The sequence below is a fragment of the Pongo pygmaeus genome, chromosome 7 (assembly GCF_028885625.2).
Source record: "Pongo pygmaeus isolate AG05252 chromosome 7, NHGRI_mPonPyg2-v2.0_pri, whole genome shotgun sequence".
Classification (NCBI taxonomy): Eukaryota; Metazoa; Chordata; class Mammalia; order Primates; family Hominidae; genus Pongo; species Pongo pygmaeus.
This window is the reverse complement of record NC_072380.2, coordinates 102,278,937-102,295,321: the sequence shown is the minus strand read 5'-3', so window position 1 is coordinate 102,295,321 and position 16,385 is coordinate 102,278,937. Positions and strand designations below refer to the sequence as shown.

At 37.5% G+C, this 16,385-nt stretch overlaps 1 protein-coding gene across 4 annotated transcripts in view; it reads left to right on the top strand.

The window, feature by feature from the left end:
- NBN (nibrin) overlaps positions 1–16,385 on the top strand; it is a 56,001-nt gene that overhangs the window by 12,263 nt on the left and 27,353 nt on the right. For all 4 annotated transcript variants that reach the window (XM_054497887.2, XM_063668957.1, XM_054497889.2 and 1 more), the window contains exons 6-8: positions 1,214–1,331; positions 1,954–2,147; positions 12,653–12,750. In XM_054497887.2, the coding sequence (XP_054353862.1) occupies positions 1,214–1,331; positions 1,954–2,147; positions 12,653–12,750 (410 nt within the window). The remainder of the gene's footprint in view (positions 1–1,213; positions 1,332–1,953; positions 2,148–12,652; positions 12,751–16,385) is intronic.

Sequence of the window (16,385 nt, the reverse complement as noted above, 5' to 3'; positions counted from 1 at the left end):
GTATATTTTAAAAGTAAAATAAATAGAATTTTAAAGTTGGTTGTTCAGAAAAACCATAACTAACACAGTGGCCTGCATTCTGTCCTGCCAAGTGAGTCTGCTCTTGCCTGCAGATAACTCTTTTGAGATTGCAGCTTCCAGAAATCATTGCTTTAAAATAGACTTACAGCATCTATTGTAGTGAAATTAAAATACATGCATCAGTTATCAAAAAAATTTTAAAGTATTGTAACTCTTCAATCATAACTTAGCTTTACTTTATGAAATATGTATGTTTCCAAGGAGAAGTCCAGGGGAAAGATGTAAGGTAATCAGTTCTAAAGTACTGGATGGTGACTCTTAATGACTGCAGTATTTTTACCACGTTGGATGTTGATCTCTGCAGATAGTTAACTCTTGATTTGTGACTGATCGTCCAGGTTGTGAATTTCTCCCTCCCTACATTGTCCCCTTATCATCATCATCATGGGTTAGTAATTTTTACTGAAAGGAAGAGAGACAAGTTGAAATGCCAGTCAGTTATGAACAGCTGTAGCAAAAGATCTGATTATACAGGAAGTTGAAACTCTAGACTGATGAGAGGCTTAAGAATTATCTGTTGATATTTCTCCATTTCTTATTTTCCTTTATTTTCATGGATGATTAAGATGTTCTTATAGCATTAAAGAGCTAAAACATTATATTCTTTAGTCTTGTTTTGGAAATTTTATTTAAACTGAGTAAATAATGTCATTTTAAAAATTTCCTGAACTTCTCCAAAGAGATCTCTAACAAAACACTCAGAATAGATTGTGCGAGTAGAATTGAAACATGAGCGTTTTAATAGATATTTGCTCCTAAGTAAACACAAGATGCTAATAGAATTTGATCTTTATGGATGATGTTTCTCTGAAACTTTTGTAATTCAGATACCTTGTTTGAGTCATGTGTGTTTAATGTTCATCTTGTTATGATTGTCAACCTTGGATTATTTATTTTGAGATATTAATGATCAATTCTAGCTCTTCTTTGTGTCACCTGCCACCATATTTCTAGAAAACACGATTAGATGCTTTTTGTCATTTTGTCCCAGATAAAATTCTTACTTAAAAAAAAATACTATAAAGGTATTATGGAAATTACGCCTTTTGAGTGTCAGATAGTTACTCCATTTACAAATTTAATAGCAAACATAGTAGTATGTAATTAGAATATACTTTAATTATTTTTACAGTTTTTACCCACCTCTTGATGAACCGTCTATTGGAAGTAAAAATGTTGATCTGTCAGGACGACAGGAAAGAAAACAGATCTTCAAAGGGAAAACATTTATATTTTTGAATGCCAAACAGGTAATTATGTTATAAGCTAAATTTTCCTAAAGAATACATTACCAACTAGGGTACGTTATTAACTCTTATCAGTAGTTGTTAACGTATTTCATTTTGGGATTTTGTGTAAAAGTGTGAAATAGAATAAAAAACAGCCCAGGCACCAGACCTGCCCAGTGATCATGGCTGTGATTACAGGGTTTCTTAAAATCTGTGATAATTGGCCTATTCATAAATATGCAAGTGAGGAGGACAGGAAACTTAGTTTTAACTTCTTTAGTTAGTAAGCTAAACCTCTTTAGTTAGTAAGCTAACTAAAGAAGTTAAATCTGTTGAATATGTTCTGTGTGCCAAAATGGGGTTTCCAAGAGTTTATGTTGTAGTGGAGAAATGCAGATAAGCCCAGAGTTAGAGTGCTGTTAGGAAGTGTGATGAGGAACCACAGAGAGTGTAACAGTTCCAGGGCTGCAGAGACCTGTTGAACTAGGGACTTTCTCAAAGTGGAAGCTGAAATTACCTACTCAAGAAGTAGCACCAAGTCTTCTTGAATTGTACTTCTATGTTTCCCAAATCAAATTCTTATAAGAATGTGTTCAAGAAATTATTACATTTTACTTTTAAAAATGTTTCCTTCCATTTTTAGCATAAGAAATTGAGTTCCGCAGTTGTCTTTGGAGGTGGGGAAGCTAGGTTGATAACAGAAGAGAATGAAGAAGAACATAATTTCTTTTTGGCTCCGGGAACGTGTGTTGTTGATACAGGAATAACAAACTCACAGACCTTAATTCCTGACTGTCAGAAGAAATGGATTCAGTCAATAATGGATATGCTCCAAAGGTATAGAATTATTCTTTATTAGTAAAAAACTGTAAGTGGGAGATTTTATGTTTAACCTTTTTTGTTGCTTTTCACCTAACAATGTAAAAGTAGATAGAAGAATTTTTATTTTTTTATTTTTTTATTTTGAGATGAAGTCTTGCTCTTGTTGTCCAGGCTGGAGTGCAGCGGCGCGATCTTGGCTCACTGCAACTTCTGCCTTCTGGGTTCAAGCAATTCTCCTGCCTTAGTCTCCTGAGTAGCTGGGATTACAGGCACTCCCCACCACACCCAGCTAATTTTTGTACTTTTAGTAGAGACAGGGTTTTGCCATGTTGGCCAGGCTGGTCTTGAACTCCTGACCTCAGGTGATCCTCCTGCCTCGGCCTCCCAAAGTGTTGGGATTACAGGTATGAGCCACCGTGCCTGGCCTATTTTTTATTTTTTTGAGACAGGGTCTTGCTCTGTTGTCCAGGCTGGAGTGCAGTAGCACAATCTTAGCTCACTGCAACCTCTGCCTTCTGGGTTCAAACGATCATCTGCCTCAGCCACCCTAGTAGCTGGGACTACAGGTGTGCACCACCACACCCAGCTAATTTTTGTATTTTTAGTAGAGATGGAGTTTCAGCATGTTGGCCAGGTTGGTCTCTAACTCCCATCCTCAGATGATCCACCCACCTCGGCCTCCCAAAGTGCCGGGATTACAGGCGTGAGCTACTGCGCCCGGCCGATAAAAGAATTAATAAAAGGTTTTATAGTGTAGTATACTTGAAAATTAATTGTGACTTGGTATATTAGATATAGAATATCTTTACTCATGACAGTTTTACTCAAAAATATTTTATGCTTTTTTGTTACTTTAATAGAATTTGTAGAATTTACCTCTGTAAATTAACAAAGTAGTATTAAGGGTTTTTTTTGCAGAATATGTTGCATTTGAGAAAGTTAAAACTCAAAGGCAAAAGGTTTTCTGCAATTGCCTAGCATTGAAATGTATTTGCCCTTTGATGGTTATTACCCATTAGAAAGACATATAAACATTTCTATCCTTATACAGGCTATTATGGGAAAGCAGAAAAAAAGTCAGATAGGTTGAAATGATGTTTGTAGTGTGGAGGGAGACTGTAAAAGAGCTAACTGAAGGATTTTTCTTAGACCTTAATTTGCATTAATAATCTTAGCATTGTTGAAGCCAGTAACTATTGTAGAAATATCAGGCTTGGCAGTCTTCTGACTAAATTACTCTTCATGTGGCAAAAAGTAGGTGAGGACTAAAGTGTTTATATGCCTGAAAAGTCCACAGCCAGCTTCCTACAAAAGATTCATTTTTCCTGTCCCAGGAGTCCTTCTGACCATGGGGGGATTTTCTTTTTTTCTCTTACGGGCTTGCTGAAATAAAAAGTAAAATTTTAGTCATCTATCCTATAAATATTTTACTTAATTGAGATGTATTAACTACTGTAAAAAAGAAGATATACTGTATAACAAAAATACTATCTTACTACTACAACACAAATTTACTGTAGTTCCATTGTGTTTTAGGCACTGGAAATATAATGAAAAACAAGATAGTCACGGTCTCTGCCATCACTGGAGCTTACTGTCTAGAGGGAGAGACAGAGAAAGACAAGTAAACAAATCGTTACACATGTATATAAAGGAAGCAGTAACCCGGCAGTAGGGAAGAAGCTTATTCTAAACAGAGAAGGCCTCTTTTAGGCGATGTCTTACCTATGACCAATTTTTCAAAGAGCCAGACAAAGAATGTGCCAGGCAGAGCAACAGCAGTAATACATTTAAAAAAAAAAAAAATTATCCTACATAGCAGGTCCTGGTCTAAGAATTTATGTATGTATAAACATTTAATCTTCAACCTGTATGTTATTTACTGTTGTGGTCCTCACTGTGCAGATGAGGGAACTGAGGCAGAAGGGGGTTTTCATATAGCAGAGGCAGTGAGCAGGGTGGCCAGGATGTGAGCCCAGGCAGTTGGATTCTGGAATCCAGGCTCTACTTTCAGCATATATTGACACCCTGAGGTTAAAAAAAAGTAGCTGGAGTACTGGGTAGCTCAGACGCTGGTGCCTTGATCATGAGGTGACATTTGGCCTTTGTTACAATATGGTTTTTTGGGTTTTTGGTGGGGGGATGTTGAGACATGGTTTCACTCCAGGCTGGAGTGCAATGGTGTGATCTTGGCTCACTGCAGCCTCCGCTTCCCAGGCTCAAGCAATTCTCCTGCCTCAGCCTCCCAAGTAGCTGGGACTACAGGCGTACACCACCACGCTGCTGCTAATTTCTTTATTTCTTGTAGAGACTGGGTTTTGCCATGTTGCCCAGGCTGGTCTTGAACTCCTGAGCTCAAGTGGTCTGCCTGCCTCAGCCTCCCAAATTGCTGGCATTATAGGTGTGAGCCACCGCACCTGGCCACAATATGTTTTTTGGAGGGAATGCAGTATTATATTTTGAGAAAGACTGTCACTTAAAATGATACCTGTTAACTTAGTTCAAGCCCATGAAGGGGCAATTATATAAAGCAGAGTGGCCAGTGAAGCCAGCTATTGACCGAACTTCAGCAGGGCAACGTTGTGATTGGTGATTGCCATGGCTGTATTGATTAGATGTCAGAAGTGAGTATAGGAAATCTGTGGTAAAGATTAAGTGTCTTCTGGAGAAGATTAGAAGTCTAGGGGATTTTAGTTATTTCTTGCCTTCTGCTAGCTTTTGAATGTGTTTGCTCTTGCTTTTCTAGTTCTTTTAATTGTGATGTTAGGGTGTCGATTTTGGATCTTTCCTGCTTTCTCTTGTGGGCATTTAGTGTTATAAATTTCCCTCTACATACTGCTTTGAATGTGTCCCAGAGATTCTGATATGTTGTGTCTTTGTTCTCGTTGGTTTCAAAAACATCTTTATTTCTGCTTTCATTTCGTTATGTACCCAGTAGTCATTCAGGAGCAGGTTGTTCAGTTTCCACGTAGTTGAGCGGTTTTGAGTGAGTTCCTGAATCCTGAGTTCTAGTTTGATTGCACTGTGATCTGAGAGACAGTTTGTTATAATTTCTGATCTTTTACATTTGCTGAGGAGTGCTTTACTTCCAACTATGTGGTAAATTTTGGAATAGGTGTGGTGCTGAAAAAAATGTATATTCTGTTGATTTGGGATGGAGACTTCTGTAGATGTCTATTAGGTCTGCTTGCTGCAGAGCTGAGTTCAGTTCCTGGGTATCCTTGTTAACCTTCTGTCTCGTTGATCTGTCTAATGTTGACAGTGGGGTGTTAAAGTCTCCCATTATTATTGTGTGGGAGTCTAAGTCTCTTTGTAGGTCACTAAGGACTTGCTTTATGAATCTGGGTGCTCCTGTATTGGATGCATATATGTTTAGGATAGTTAGCTGCTCTTGTTGAATTGATCCCTTTACCATTATGTAATGGCCTTCTTTGTCTCTTTTGATCTTTGTTAGTTTAAAGTCTGTTTTATCAGATACTAGGATTGCAACCTCTGCCTTTTTTTGTTTTCCATTTGCTTGGTAGATCTTCCTCCATCCCTTTGTTTTGAGCCTATGTGTGTCTCTGCACGTGAGATGGGTTTCCTGAATACAGCACACTGATGGGTCTTGACTCTTTATCCAATTTGCCAATCTGTGTCTTTTAATTGGCACATTTAGCCCATTTACATTTAAAGTTAATATTGTTATGTGTGTATTTGGTCCTGTCATTATGATGTTAGGTGGTTATTTTGCTTGTTAGTTGATGCAGTTTTCTTCCTAGCCTTGATGGTCTTTACATTTTGCCATGTGTTTGCAGTGGTTGATACCGGTTGTTCCTTTCCATATTTAGTGCTTCCTTCAGGAGGTCTTTTAGGGCAGGCCTGGTGGTGACAAAATCTCTCAGCATTTGCTTGTCTATAAAGTATTTTCTTTCTCCTTCACTTATGAAGCTTAGTTTGGCTGGATATGAAATTCTGGGTTGAAAATTCTTTTCTTTAAGAATGTTGAATATTGGCCCCCACTCTCTTCTGGTTTGTAGAGTTTCTGCCGAGAGATCCGCTGTTAGTCTGATGGGCTTCCCTTTGTGAGTAACCCGACCTTTCTCTCTGGCTGCCTTTAACATTTTTTCCTTCATTTCAACTTTGGTGAATCTGACAATTATGTGTCTTGGAGTTGCTCTTCTCGAGGAGTATCTTTGTGGCGTTCTCTGTACTTCCTGAATCTGAATGTTGGCCTGCCGTGCTAGATTGGGGAAGTTCTCCTGGATAATCTCCTGCAGAGTGTTTTCCAACTTGGTTCCATTCTCTCCGTCACTTTTACTAAAATCAGAGCAGAACTGAAGGAAATAGAGACACAAAAAACCCTTCAAAAAATTAATGAATCCAGCAGCTGGTTTTTTGAAAAGATCAACAAAATCGATAGGCCGCTAGCAAGACTAATAAAGAAGAAAAGAGAGAAGAATCAATAGACGCAATAAAAAATGATAAAGGGGATATCACCACTGATCCCACAGAAATACAAACTACCATCAGAGAATACTACAAACACCTCTATGCAAATAAACTAGAAAATCTAGAAGAAATGGATAAATTCCTCGACACATACACCCTCCCAAGACTAAACCAGCAAGAAGTTGAATCTCTGAATAGACCAATAACAGGCTCTGAAATTGTGGCAATAATCAATAGCTTACCAACCAAAAAAAGTCCAGGACCAGATGGATTCACAGCCAAATTCTACCAGAGGTACAAGGAGGAGCTTGTACCATTCCTTCTGAAACTATTCCAATCAATAGAAAAAGAGGGAATCCTCCCTAACTCATTTTATGAGGCCAGCATCATCCTGATACCAAAGCCTGGCAGAGACACAACCAAAAAAGAGAATTTTAGACCAATATCCTTGATGAACATCGATGCAAAAGTCCTCAATAAAATACTGGCAAACCGAATCCAGCAGCACATCAAAAAGCTTATCCACCATGATCAAGTGGGCTTCATCCCTGGGATGCAAGGCTGCCTCAACATACGCAAATCAATAAATGTAATCCAGCATATAAACAGAACCAAAGACAAAAACCACATGATTATCTCAATAGATGCAGAAAAGGCCTTTGACAAAATTCAACAACCCTTCATGCTAAAAACTCTCAATAAATTAGGTATTGATGGGACATATCTCAAAATAATAAGAGCTATCTATGACAAACCCACAGCCAATATCATACTGAATGGGCAAAAACTGGAAGCATTCCCTTTGAAAACGCACAAGACAGGGATGCCCTCTCTCACCACTCCTATTCAACATAGTGTTGGAAGTTCTGGCCAGGGAAATTAGGCAGGAGAAGGAAATAAAGGCTATTCAATTAGGAAAAGAGGAAGTCAAATTGTCCCTGTTTGCAGATGACATGATTGTATATCTAGAAAACCCCATCATCTCAGCCCAAAATCTCCTTAAGCTGATAAGCAACTTCAGCAAAGTCTCAGGATACAAAATCAATGTACACAAATCACAAGCAGTCATAAACACCAATAACAAACAGAGAGCCAAATCATGAGTGAACTCCCATTCACAATTGCTTCAAAGAGAATAAAATACCTAGGAATCCAACTTACAAGGGATGTGAAGGACCTCTTCAAGGAGAATTACAAACCACTGCTCAGTGAAATAAAAGAGGATACAAAGAAATGGAAGAACATTCCATGCTCATGGGTAGGAAGAATCAATATCGTGAAAATGGCCATACTGCCCAAGGTAATTTATAGATTGAATGCCATCCCCATCAAGCTACCAATGACTTTCTTCACAGAATTGGAAAAAACTACTTTAAAGTTCATATGGAACCAAAAAAGCCCGCATCGCCAAGTCAATCCTAAGCCAAAAGAACAAAGCTGGAGGCATCACACTACCTGACTTCAAACTATACTACAAGGCTACAGTAACCAAAACAGCATGGTACTGGTACCAAAACAGAGATATAGATCAATGGAACAGAACAGAGCCCTCAGAAATAATGCCACATATCTACAACCATCTGATCTTTGACAATCCTGAGAAAAACAAGCAATGGGGAAAGGATTCCCTATTTAATAAACGGTGCTGGGAAAACTGGCTAGCCATATGTAGAAAGCTGAAACTGGATCCCTTCCTTACACCTTATACAAAAATTAATTCAAGATGTGTTAAAGACTTAAATGTTAGACCTAAAAGCATAAAAACCCTAGAAGAAAACCTAGGCAATACCATTCAGGACATAGGCATGGGCAAGTACTTCATGTCTAAAACACCAAAAGCAATGGCAACAAAAGCCAAAATAGACAAATGGGATCTAATGAAACTAAAGAGCTTCTGCACAGCAAAAGAAACTACCATCAGAGTGAACAGGCAACCTACAAAATGGGAGAAAATTTTCGCAACCTACTCATCTGACAAAGTGCTAATATCCAGAATCTACAATGAACTCAAACAAATTTACGAGAAAAAAACAACCCCATCAACAAGTGTACGAAGGATATGAACAGACACTTCTCAAAAGAAGACATTTATGCAACCAAAAAACACATGAAAAAATGCCCATCATCACTGGCCATCAGATAAATGCAAATCGAAACCATAATGAGATAGCATCTCACACCAGTTAGAATGGCGATCATTAAAAAGTCAGGAAACAACAGATGCTGGGGAGGATTTGGAGAAACGGGAACACTTTTACACTGTTGGTGGGACTGTAAACTAGTTCAACCATTGTGGAAGTCAGTGTGGCAATTCCTCAGGGATCTAGAACTAGAAATACCATTTGACCCAGGCATCCCATTACTGGGTGTATACCCAAAGAATTATAAATCATGCTGCTATAAAGACACATGCACACGTATGTTTATTGTGGCACTATTCACAACAGCAAAGACTTAGAACCAACCGAAATGTCCAACAACGATAGACTGGATTAAGAAAATGTGGCACATGTGTATCATGGAATACTATGCAGCCATAAAAAAGGATGAGTTCATGTCCTTTGTAGGGACATGGATGAAACTGGAAACCACCATTCTCAGCAAACTATGGCAAGGACGAAAAACCAAACACCGCATATTCTCACTCATAGGTGGGAACTGAACAATGAGAACACATGGACACAGGAAGGGGAACATCGCACTCCAGGGACTGTTGTGGGGTGGGTGGAGGAGGGAGGGATAGCATTATGAGATATACCTAATGCTAAATGACGAGTGAATGGGTGCGGCACACCAACATGGCACATGTATACATATGTAACAAACCTGCACATTGTGCACATGTACCCTAAAACTTAAAGTATAATAAAAAAAAAAAAATGTCTAGGGGAACAATAGAACCATGATTTTTGTTCTTGCTGAGACCTTTTTCTGGTATCTTAGCTCAAATTTGGTAACTCTTCCTGTTATTAATTTAATTATTTTCTCTTTATCATCTCCTCCTGCTTTTCCTTCTTTCTTGACCTGTTCCCTAGCCTAGCACAGAATTGGATGAATCATAATCCTTGGTCCATGACACATGCTCATCATTGATCTATGCATAATACACATTTATTTTGTTCACCAATTATTTAATTAGTTATTTTTCACACAGCAAGTGTCTGAAAATATCTGTCGTCTAAAATACCAGCCAGATCTTTGAAAATAACTTACATGGTTATCCCTAGCCCAGTTTTCTCTTGTGTGAAATAACTGTCATCCGGAATCCAGTTTACAGTTGTGGGTGGCCCAGAGCCTATTCAGCAGCTCAGGGTGCAAGGTGGGAACCAACCTTGGATAGGACACTATTCCATTGCAGGGCACACTGACACACCCACTCACACTCATTCAGACTGGGACAATTTGGACATACCAGTTCACCTAATGTGCACATCTTTGGAATGTGGTAGTAAAGCAGAGTACACACAGAAAACCCACACAGACACTGGGGGAGAGTGCAAATTCCACACAGACAGCAGCCCTGGTTAGGAATCAGTTTTTTTCTTGCCGATGTTCTAATGAAATGACACTGAATGAAATGATGTTATTCGAGGACCTGCTATATAGTAAAAATCTTTTCTGTTTTAGTCAGTGCTTTAAAGATACTCACCTATATGTTTTTTACTAGTATTTTTATACCATCTTTTGTTTTTGACATTTGTTTTTAACTTATCTGAAATTCTGTTTTATACCAAAGTTACATGCACTTTTGTGTTTTTGACTTTATTCTTTTTCATTCATCAGTCTGCCTTTCTTTGTACCAATACCACACTGTCTTAATTAGTATAACTTCGATGAAGTCCTCCTAGCTGGTATAACAAGTCTTTTTTTGCTCTTCTTCGGAAGCATCCTGGCTATTCTTGGCCCTTTATTTTTTCATTTACGTTTAGAATCATCTTTTGTTAAAGTTTGTTTGGATTTTGATTAGGAAGTGCATTGAATCTACAAGGCAACTTGAGAATTAACAATTTATGTAAATTTTAATTGTTTTTATCCTTGAATGTGGTATCTCCATTTATTTAGGTTTTCTTGAAATCTCTTAATAGAATTTTATATTTTCTGTAGAGAGATCTTGAATATCTTACTGTTATTTATTCCTAGCTGGTACATATTCTCTAATATTATTATAAATGAATGATATTGTCACTTTAAGTACTTTTTCTAGTTCACTACTGCTGTAAAGAAATTCAGCTGACATTCAGATATTCATGTTATATCCAGCCATCTTGCCAGACTCCTCTTTTTTCCTAATAATTTATCTATAGTCTTTTCTATAAATCATGCTTTCTCCTTTCTAATCATTATTTCTCTGATACCTCTTTTTTCTGTCTTTTTGTTCCATACCAACTGGGACCTCCAGAGCAGTGTTGAATGGAAGTGGTGAAAATGGCCACATTTATCTCACTGTTGACTTTAAAATAAATGCTTCCAGTGCTTCTCCATTAAGGGTGATGTAATTTCTGTAGAGCATTATTAAATATGTATTAAAACGTTTCTATGTTATGTAACCATTCTTTATAACTAATTCACATAGTATAATTTATAGTTGCAAAAGTTAGTAGAGTAATAAAATACCAGTTTTGAATTACCTAAATTATAGGTAGGTACATGTGATCACTTGATTATAAAGCTTTTTTAAATTTTATTTTTTTAGTCTGATACTTTAATTGCACATATAACTGAATCCTGTTTAAGTAAACTCAGTACACACAAAAAGACACATTAAGCATTTCAAAAAGACCTTACAAACTAACCATTTAAAATATCTTGACCGAGCAAGGTGGTTCACGCCTGTAACCCCAGCACTTTGGGAGGCCAAGGAAGGCGGATCATTTGAGGCCAGGAGTTCGAGACCAGCCTGGCCAGCATAGTGAAACCCCATTTCTACAAAAAATACAAAAATTAGCTGGGTGTGTTGGTGCGCGCCTGTGCTTCCAGCTACTTGGGAAGCTACGGGCACAAGAATTGCCTGAACCTGGGAGGCAGAGGTTGCAGTGAGCCATGGTTGCACAAGTACACTCCAGCCTGGGTGAAAGAGCAAGACTCTGTCTCAAAAAAAAAAAAAAAATCTTTACAATGAGTATTAAAAGACATTTTGTAGTTGTTTGTTAAAATTTGGGGTGTAATTTTTATATGATATTAAATGGTGTATTTTTGTTTTTATAAAATCAGTCATTGACCTTACAGAACAACAAAAAATAGATTCACCAGAAGATTCCTTTAATGTGAAGATACCTTAATACATGTAAATTTGGCAAAATGATTTGATTTACTAAAAGTTGTAACACATGTATAGATATACCTTAGGTATAGTTCTGTCTACTTCTCTCCGTCCTTCCTCTCTCCCTTCTTTTTTTCTTCTCTTTGAAGTTTCATCTTAGTATCACAGTATCCATAGATTTGTTTGTAAAAGCCTGTGGTGATTTAAAAAAATTTTTTTTTGAGACGGAGTCTTGCTCTGTCGCCCAGGCTGGAGTGCAGTGGCGCGATCTCAGCTCACTGCAACCTCCACCTCATAAGTTCAGGCGATTCTGTTGCCTCAGCCTTTCGAGTAGCTAGGATTATAAGCATGCACCACTACACCCAGCTAATTTTTGTATTTTTAATAGAGACGAGGTTTTACCATGTTGGCCAGGCTGGTCTCAAACTCCTGACCTCAAGTGATCCAACCGCCTCAGCCTCCCAAAGTGCTGGGATTACAGGCATGAGCCACCATGCCTGGGCATAAAAGCCTGTTCTGTTGTTTAATTTGGGTAGTACTGTGTTCTTTTTATTCCAAAAATTGTAGAATTTTAGAACTGGGAAGATCTGTATTCTTTAGCCCCTTATTTTACAGATGAAGTTAATGGAGTTATTAAAAGATGGTGGACTTGTCAACGTAACAGTGCCCGAGTGAGTAAGCTATTATAGTACTCTGCATTTGAAATTCTGTCTATACCATAAAATTATTTGGGAGGAAAAAAAAAAGAGGTTGCTTTATCTTGACATTGTCTGAATAAAAGTTGCTAGTTTTAATATATTATCATACTTAAACTATTTTATTCTAATAGGCAAGGTCTTAGACCTATTCCTGAAGCAGAAATTGGATTGGCGGTGATTTTCATGACTACAAAGAATTACTGTGATCCTCAGGGCCATCCCAGTACAGGTAATTGAAGCATTATTTTATTGATTCGTTAGCAACTTTATTATGTAAATCAATAAGCTAAATATACGTTACTCATATACTTGCTAGGGGTGACCATATTCACCATGTTTTAAAATTCATCCATTTATACTTTCATTTATTCATTCAGTAAATATTTGTGGCTGCCATGTAGCAGAAACTGTTATGAAGTGGTAAATAAAGTAAGAAAGATCCTTGTTATTGTAAACTTGATGTTCTGAAGATCAAGATTTAGTAACCAAACAAACGAACATACATGGTAAGTTCAGATCAAGCCAAATATAAAGACAGGTAAAACAAGGTGATGTATGTAATAGTGATGGTAGTAGGCTGTTTTAGATAGGTATTCAAGGAAAGTCTCAGGAGGTGACATTTGAGCCATGTGTCCTGAATGATGAGAAAAGGCAGCTGTGTGAGGATCTGGGTGGTGGATAATTCCAGGTAGAAGGAACAGATCACTCTTAGGTTTGTGTGGAGAATTCTAAGGGCCGACAATGTAAAAGGAGATATGAATAGAATGCTTTTGTGGAAATCTGGATGTGAAGGAGCCTGATGCCTTGGACCAGCATGGTAGTAGTAGAGACGCAGAAAAATGAACAGGTTCAGGATGTATTTTAGAACTAGACCTGGTGGGAATTTCCTGTGGAGCAGTTAGAAACAACTCCTAGTTTCCTGGCATAAGTAACTGGGTGGATGGTGGTGCCATTTACTGAGATGAAGAATGTGCATTATAATAATCTCAGTGTTAATCATGAAAGCCAATGTATTCAGAGACAGTCACTGTTTCCCCTTTATTATTTAAAACACAGTTCCATAGTTTTAAAAAAAAATTTTTTAGTAAGTTGTTGTAAAAGTGGTTTCTTTATTTTCTTCTTGCTTTTTTACCTTGGAGATTTTTACATTTATTCTCTCTACTAACGTTTATCTAATTTGCCTAGCTCTCAGAGCATCCATCCTGTATTCCTTATATATTTATTTGCTTCCTGGATTTGTTCTGTAGTTATTTGATCAGCAGCTATTGAACTTGGGCTAAAAGAGACAAGTTAGAGAACAGCACCACCACATTGCACACTCCGGGGAGCATCGTTCACTGTAGTCCATTGAATGGCAACTACGGAGTCAGTCCGTGTATCTCCTGAGTGCTCTGCAACCTTGGTTTAAACAAGTAAGGAATGTGCTAAGCTAAATTTTGGAAGGAGTTAGCCATTACGGCCTAATGACCAGGAAGCTATTAGGTATGTAGATCGTTACTAACCATGAGTAGTAATAATAACTGCTGTTTCTGGAGTGTGCAGAGACTAGAATTAGCACTTTACCATCATCAAACTTTAATCTGCAAAACAATCCTTATAAGATAGAGGGAAGAGCATCATCTGCTTTTCGTAGATGAGGGAACTGACGGACAGAGAGGTTAGGAAATTAGCTGGAGGTCACAGCAAGTAATTGGTTCAAGCTGAGTCTTAAAGCTGTTACGACATTACGTTGCAGTACAAATGGCTTATATTTTAATGTGTGACGTTTTGAGAAATGGTGGTGTAGGGATGATTGGGAGCTGATGCAAAAGCATAGACATCTGATAAAATTTGACAGGCTAGTATTTTATTATTTGGATAAGAATGTTTATTCAACTGACATCTCTACCCTATCCTGTTGAGTATACTAGATATGTTTGTGTCTGTACATAGGTAACCTTCAAATACACATAGTCCTAAGTGCTTGTGAAGTTTTAAATATAACCAAATCACTTATTTTGGTGGAATCCTGATATGATTAATATTTTCACCAAATTCCCGTAATTCATCCATAGAGTAAAAAGCTAAAGGCCAACTCTTCAGGCTCTTGACAAGGGAACTTTTTAAATGTGGACACCAAAGAGAGCCATATTCTTGGAGAAACTACTCCTTCCTTGTCTACTAGAAATATGCACAACTTTTAGAACTAGCAGGTGCTATAGATATTATTTTGTTGATAGATTTCTGTTCTCTTACACAAAAAAGATCAGTATCAGTAATTTTAGACTTTAACTACAACAAACATATAAAAACGGTGAATTAGGTCTAAGTCAGTAGCTCCCCTTGTCTCAGCACCCATTTGGGGTCACTGTCCTGTGTTTCTCTGTTTAGAAAATCAATTCTCAACTAGATATATGCTTCAGAAACAATTTTGAATACAAACGTACATTCTCCATGATTCAAAACATTCTGAGATGCATCCTAGACATCTGAGTTTTTTGGTTTGTTTTGTTTGATTTTTAAGCCCCTGTTTCCTATACAAACTCCAGAAACCACTAAATTAGAATAATCTTGAGAAGAAATGAACTAGAGAGGAGTCTTCTTTTATATAAAAAGAAGAAGCACTCAGACTGGAAACTTTGGACATTTTTTATTCTTCCTTTTCCATTTTATCACCAAGACCTGAAATTCTCACTCTACAGCTTCTGCTCAAGAGGTCTGTGACTGTCCCCTTCTCACAGCCAGTACCCTATTTGAACCCTCTACATCCTTCTCTCTGGAGTGCTGGTTTTATTAATAATTGCCCTAGTAATGGTCCTTACTCTAGACTCATCTCTACAGTTAATATTTCACTATGCCACTATTAAATTACCTTCTCTTTTCTCAGAAATTTTAACTAGCTCTTATTATCCACAGAATAAATCTCCAAGCCCTTTGTCTAGACTTCTGAGTCCTCAGTAGTTTAGCTGCAGCCTTCCTCCTCCTGACCTCACCTTTTTTACATAGTCTCTCTACAGAATATGTGTGCCATATTTTTTATAGTTCCCACACTTCCTCACCTTGAACATCATGTTCCATTCCTAGAATGTTCAGTACCGCTCATCAAAATCTGACTCATTCTACAAATGATTACCTCCTTCGTGAGGCTCTTCTAAATTGTTTTCACTCCCAACTCCTCCAAGTCAGATTTAATTATTCTGTTTCTATGCTCAGTAGCTTTTTTGCATTCCAGCCGGAGTTTCTTCCTACTTTGGACATAACCAGTTGTTTCCATGCCTCTTTCAGCCACTAGATGGATTGTAGGCTCTTACTAATTTGGGATCCCCTAGCAGCAGCCAGCACGGTACTTGTTTGTAATAGGTATAAATATTTTGCATAATTGAACTAAGCTATTGGTATACAAGATTATGTTTTCCAGTGTGGAGCAACAAAATTTTGTCACCCACTGTTGAAATTGTGTTTATAGCTGAAAGGGCCTTAGAGATCATCTAATCATTCTATTAAAAGATAAGGTATACCAAAGCTGAGAAAAGTTAAGGTACATAACTACTTCATGGCCAAGCCAATTCTAAAATTTGGTTTTCTGACTGCCAGACTGGTACTTTTTTCTGATGTATTATTTCCTATAGAAACAAAGTCATGAGAGTGAATTAAAAAGTACACTGTAAGTAGTATTACTTCTTGCACATTTTCGTAGGTAGGTTTAGGTGGGTTCCAAGTCATAGTCCTCTGATAATAAAATAATTTTATAGCACAACCAACTTTGGGGGAACAGAGTGAACGAGTCTCCCTTCTCTCTCCTCCTTCCTTTATTTTTATATTCACTCTTTTGTTATTCAGCAAATATTTATTGAACATTTGTTATATACCTGTATTATGGCAAGC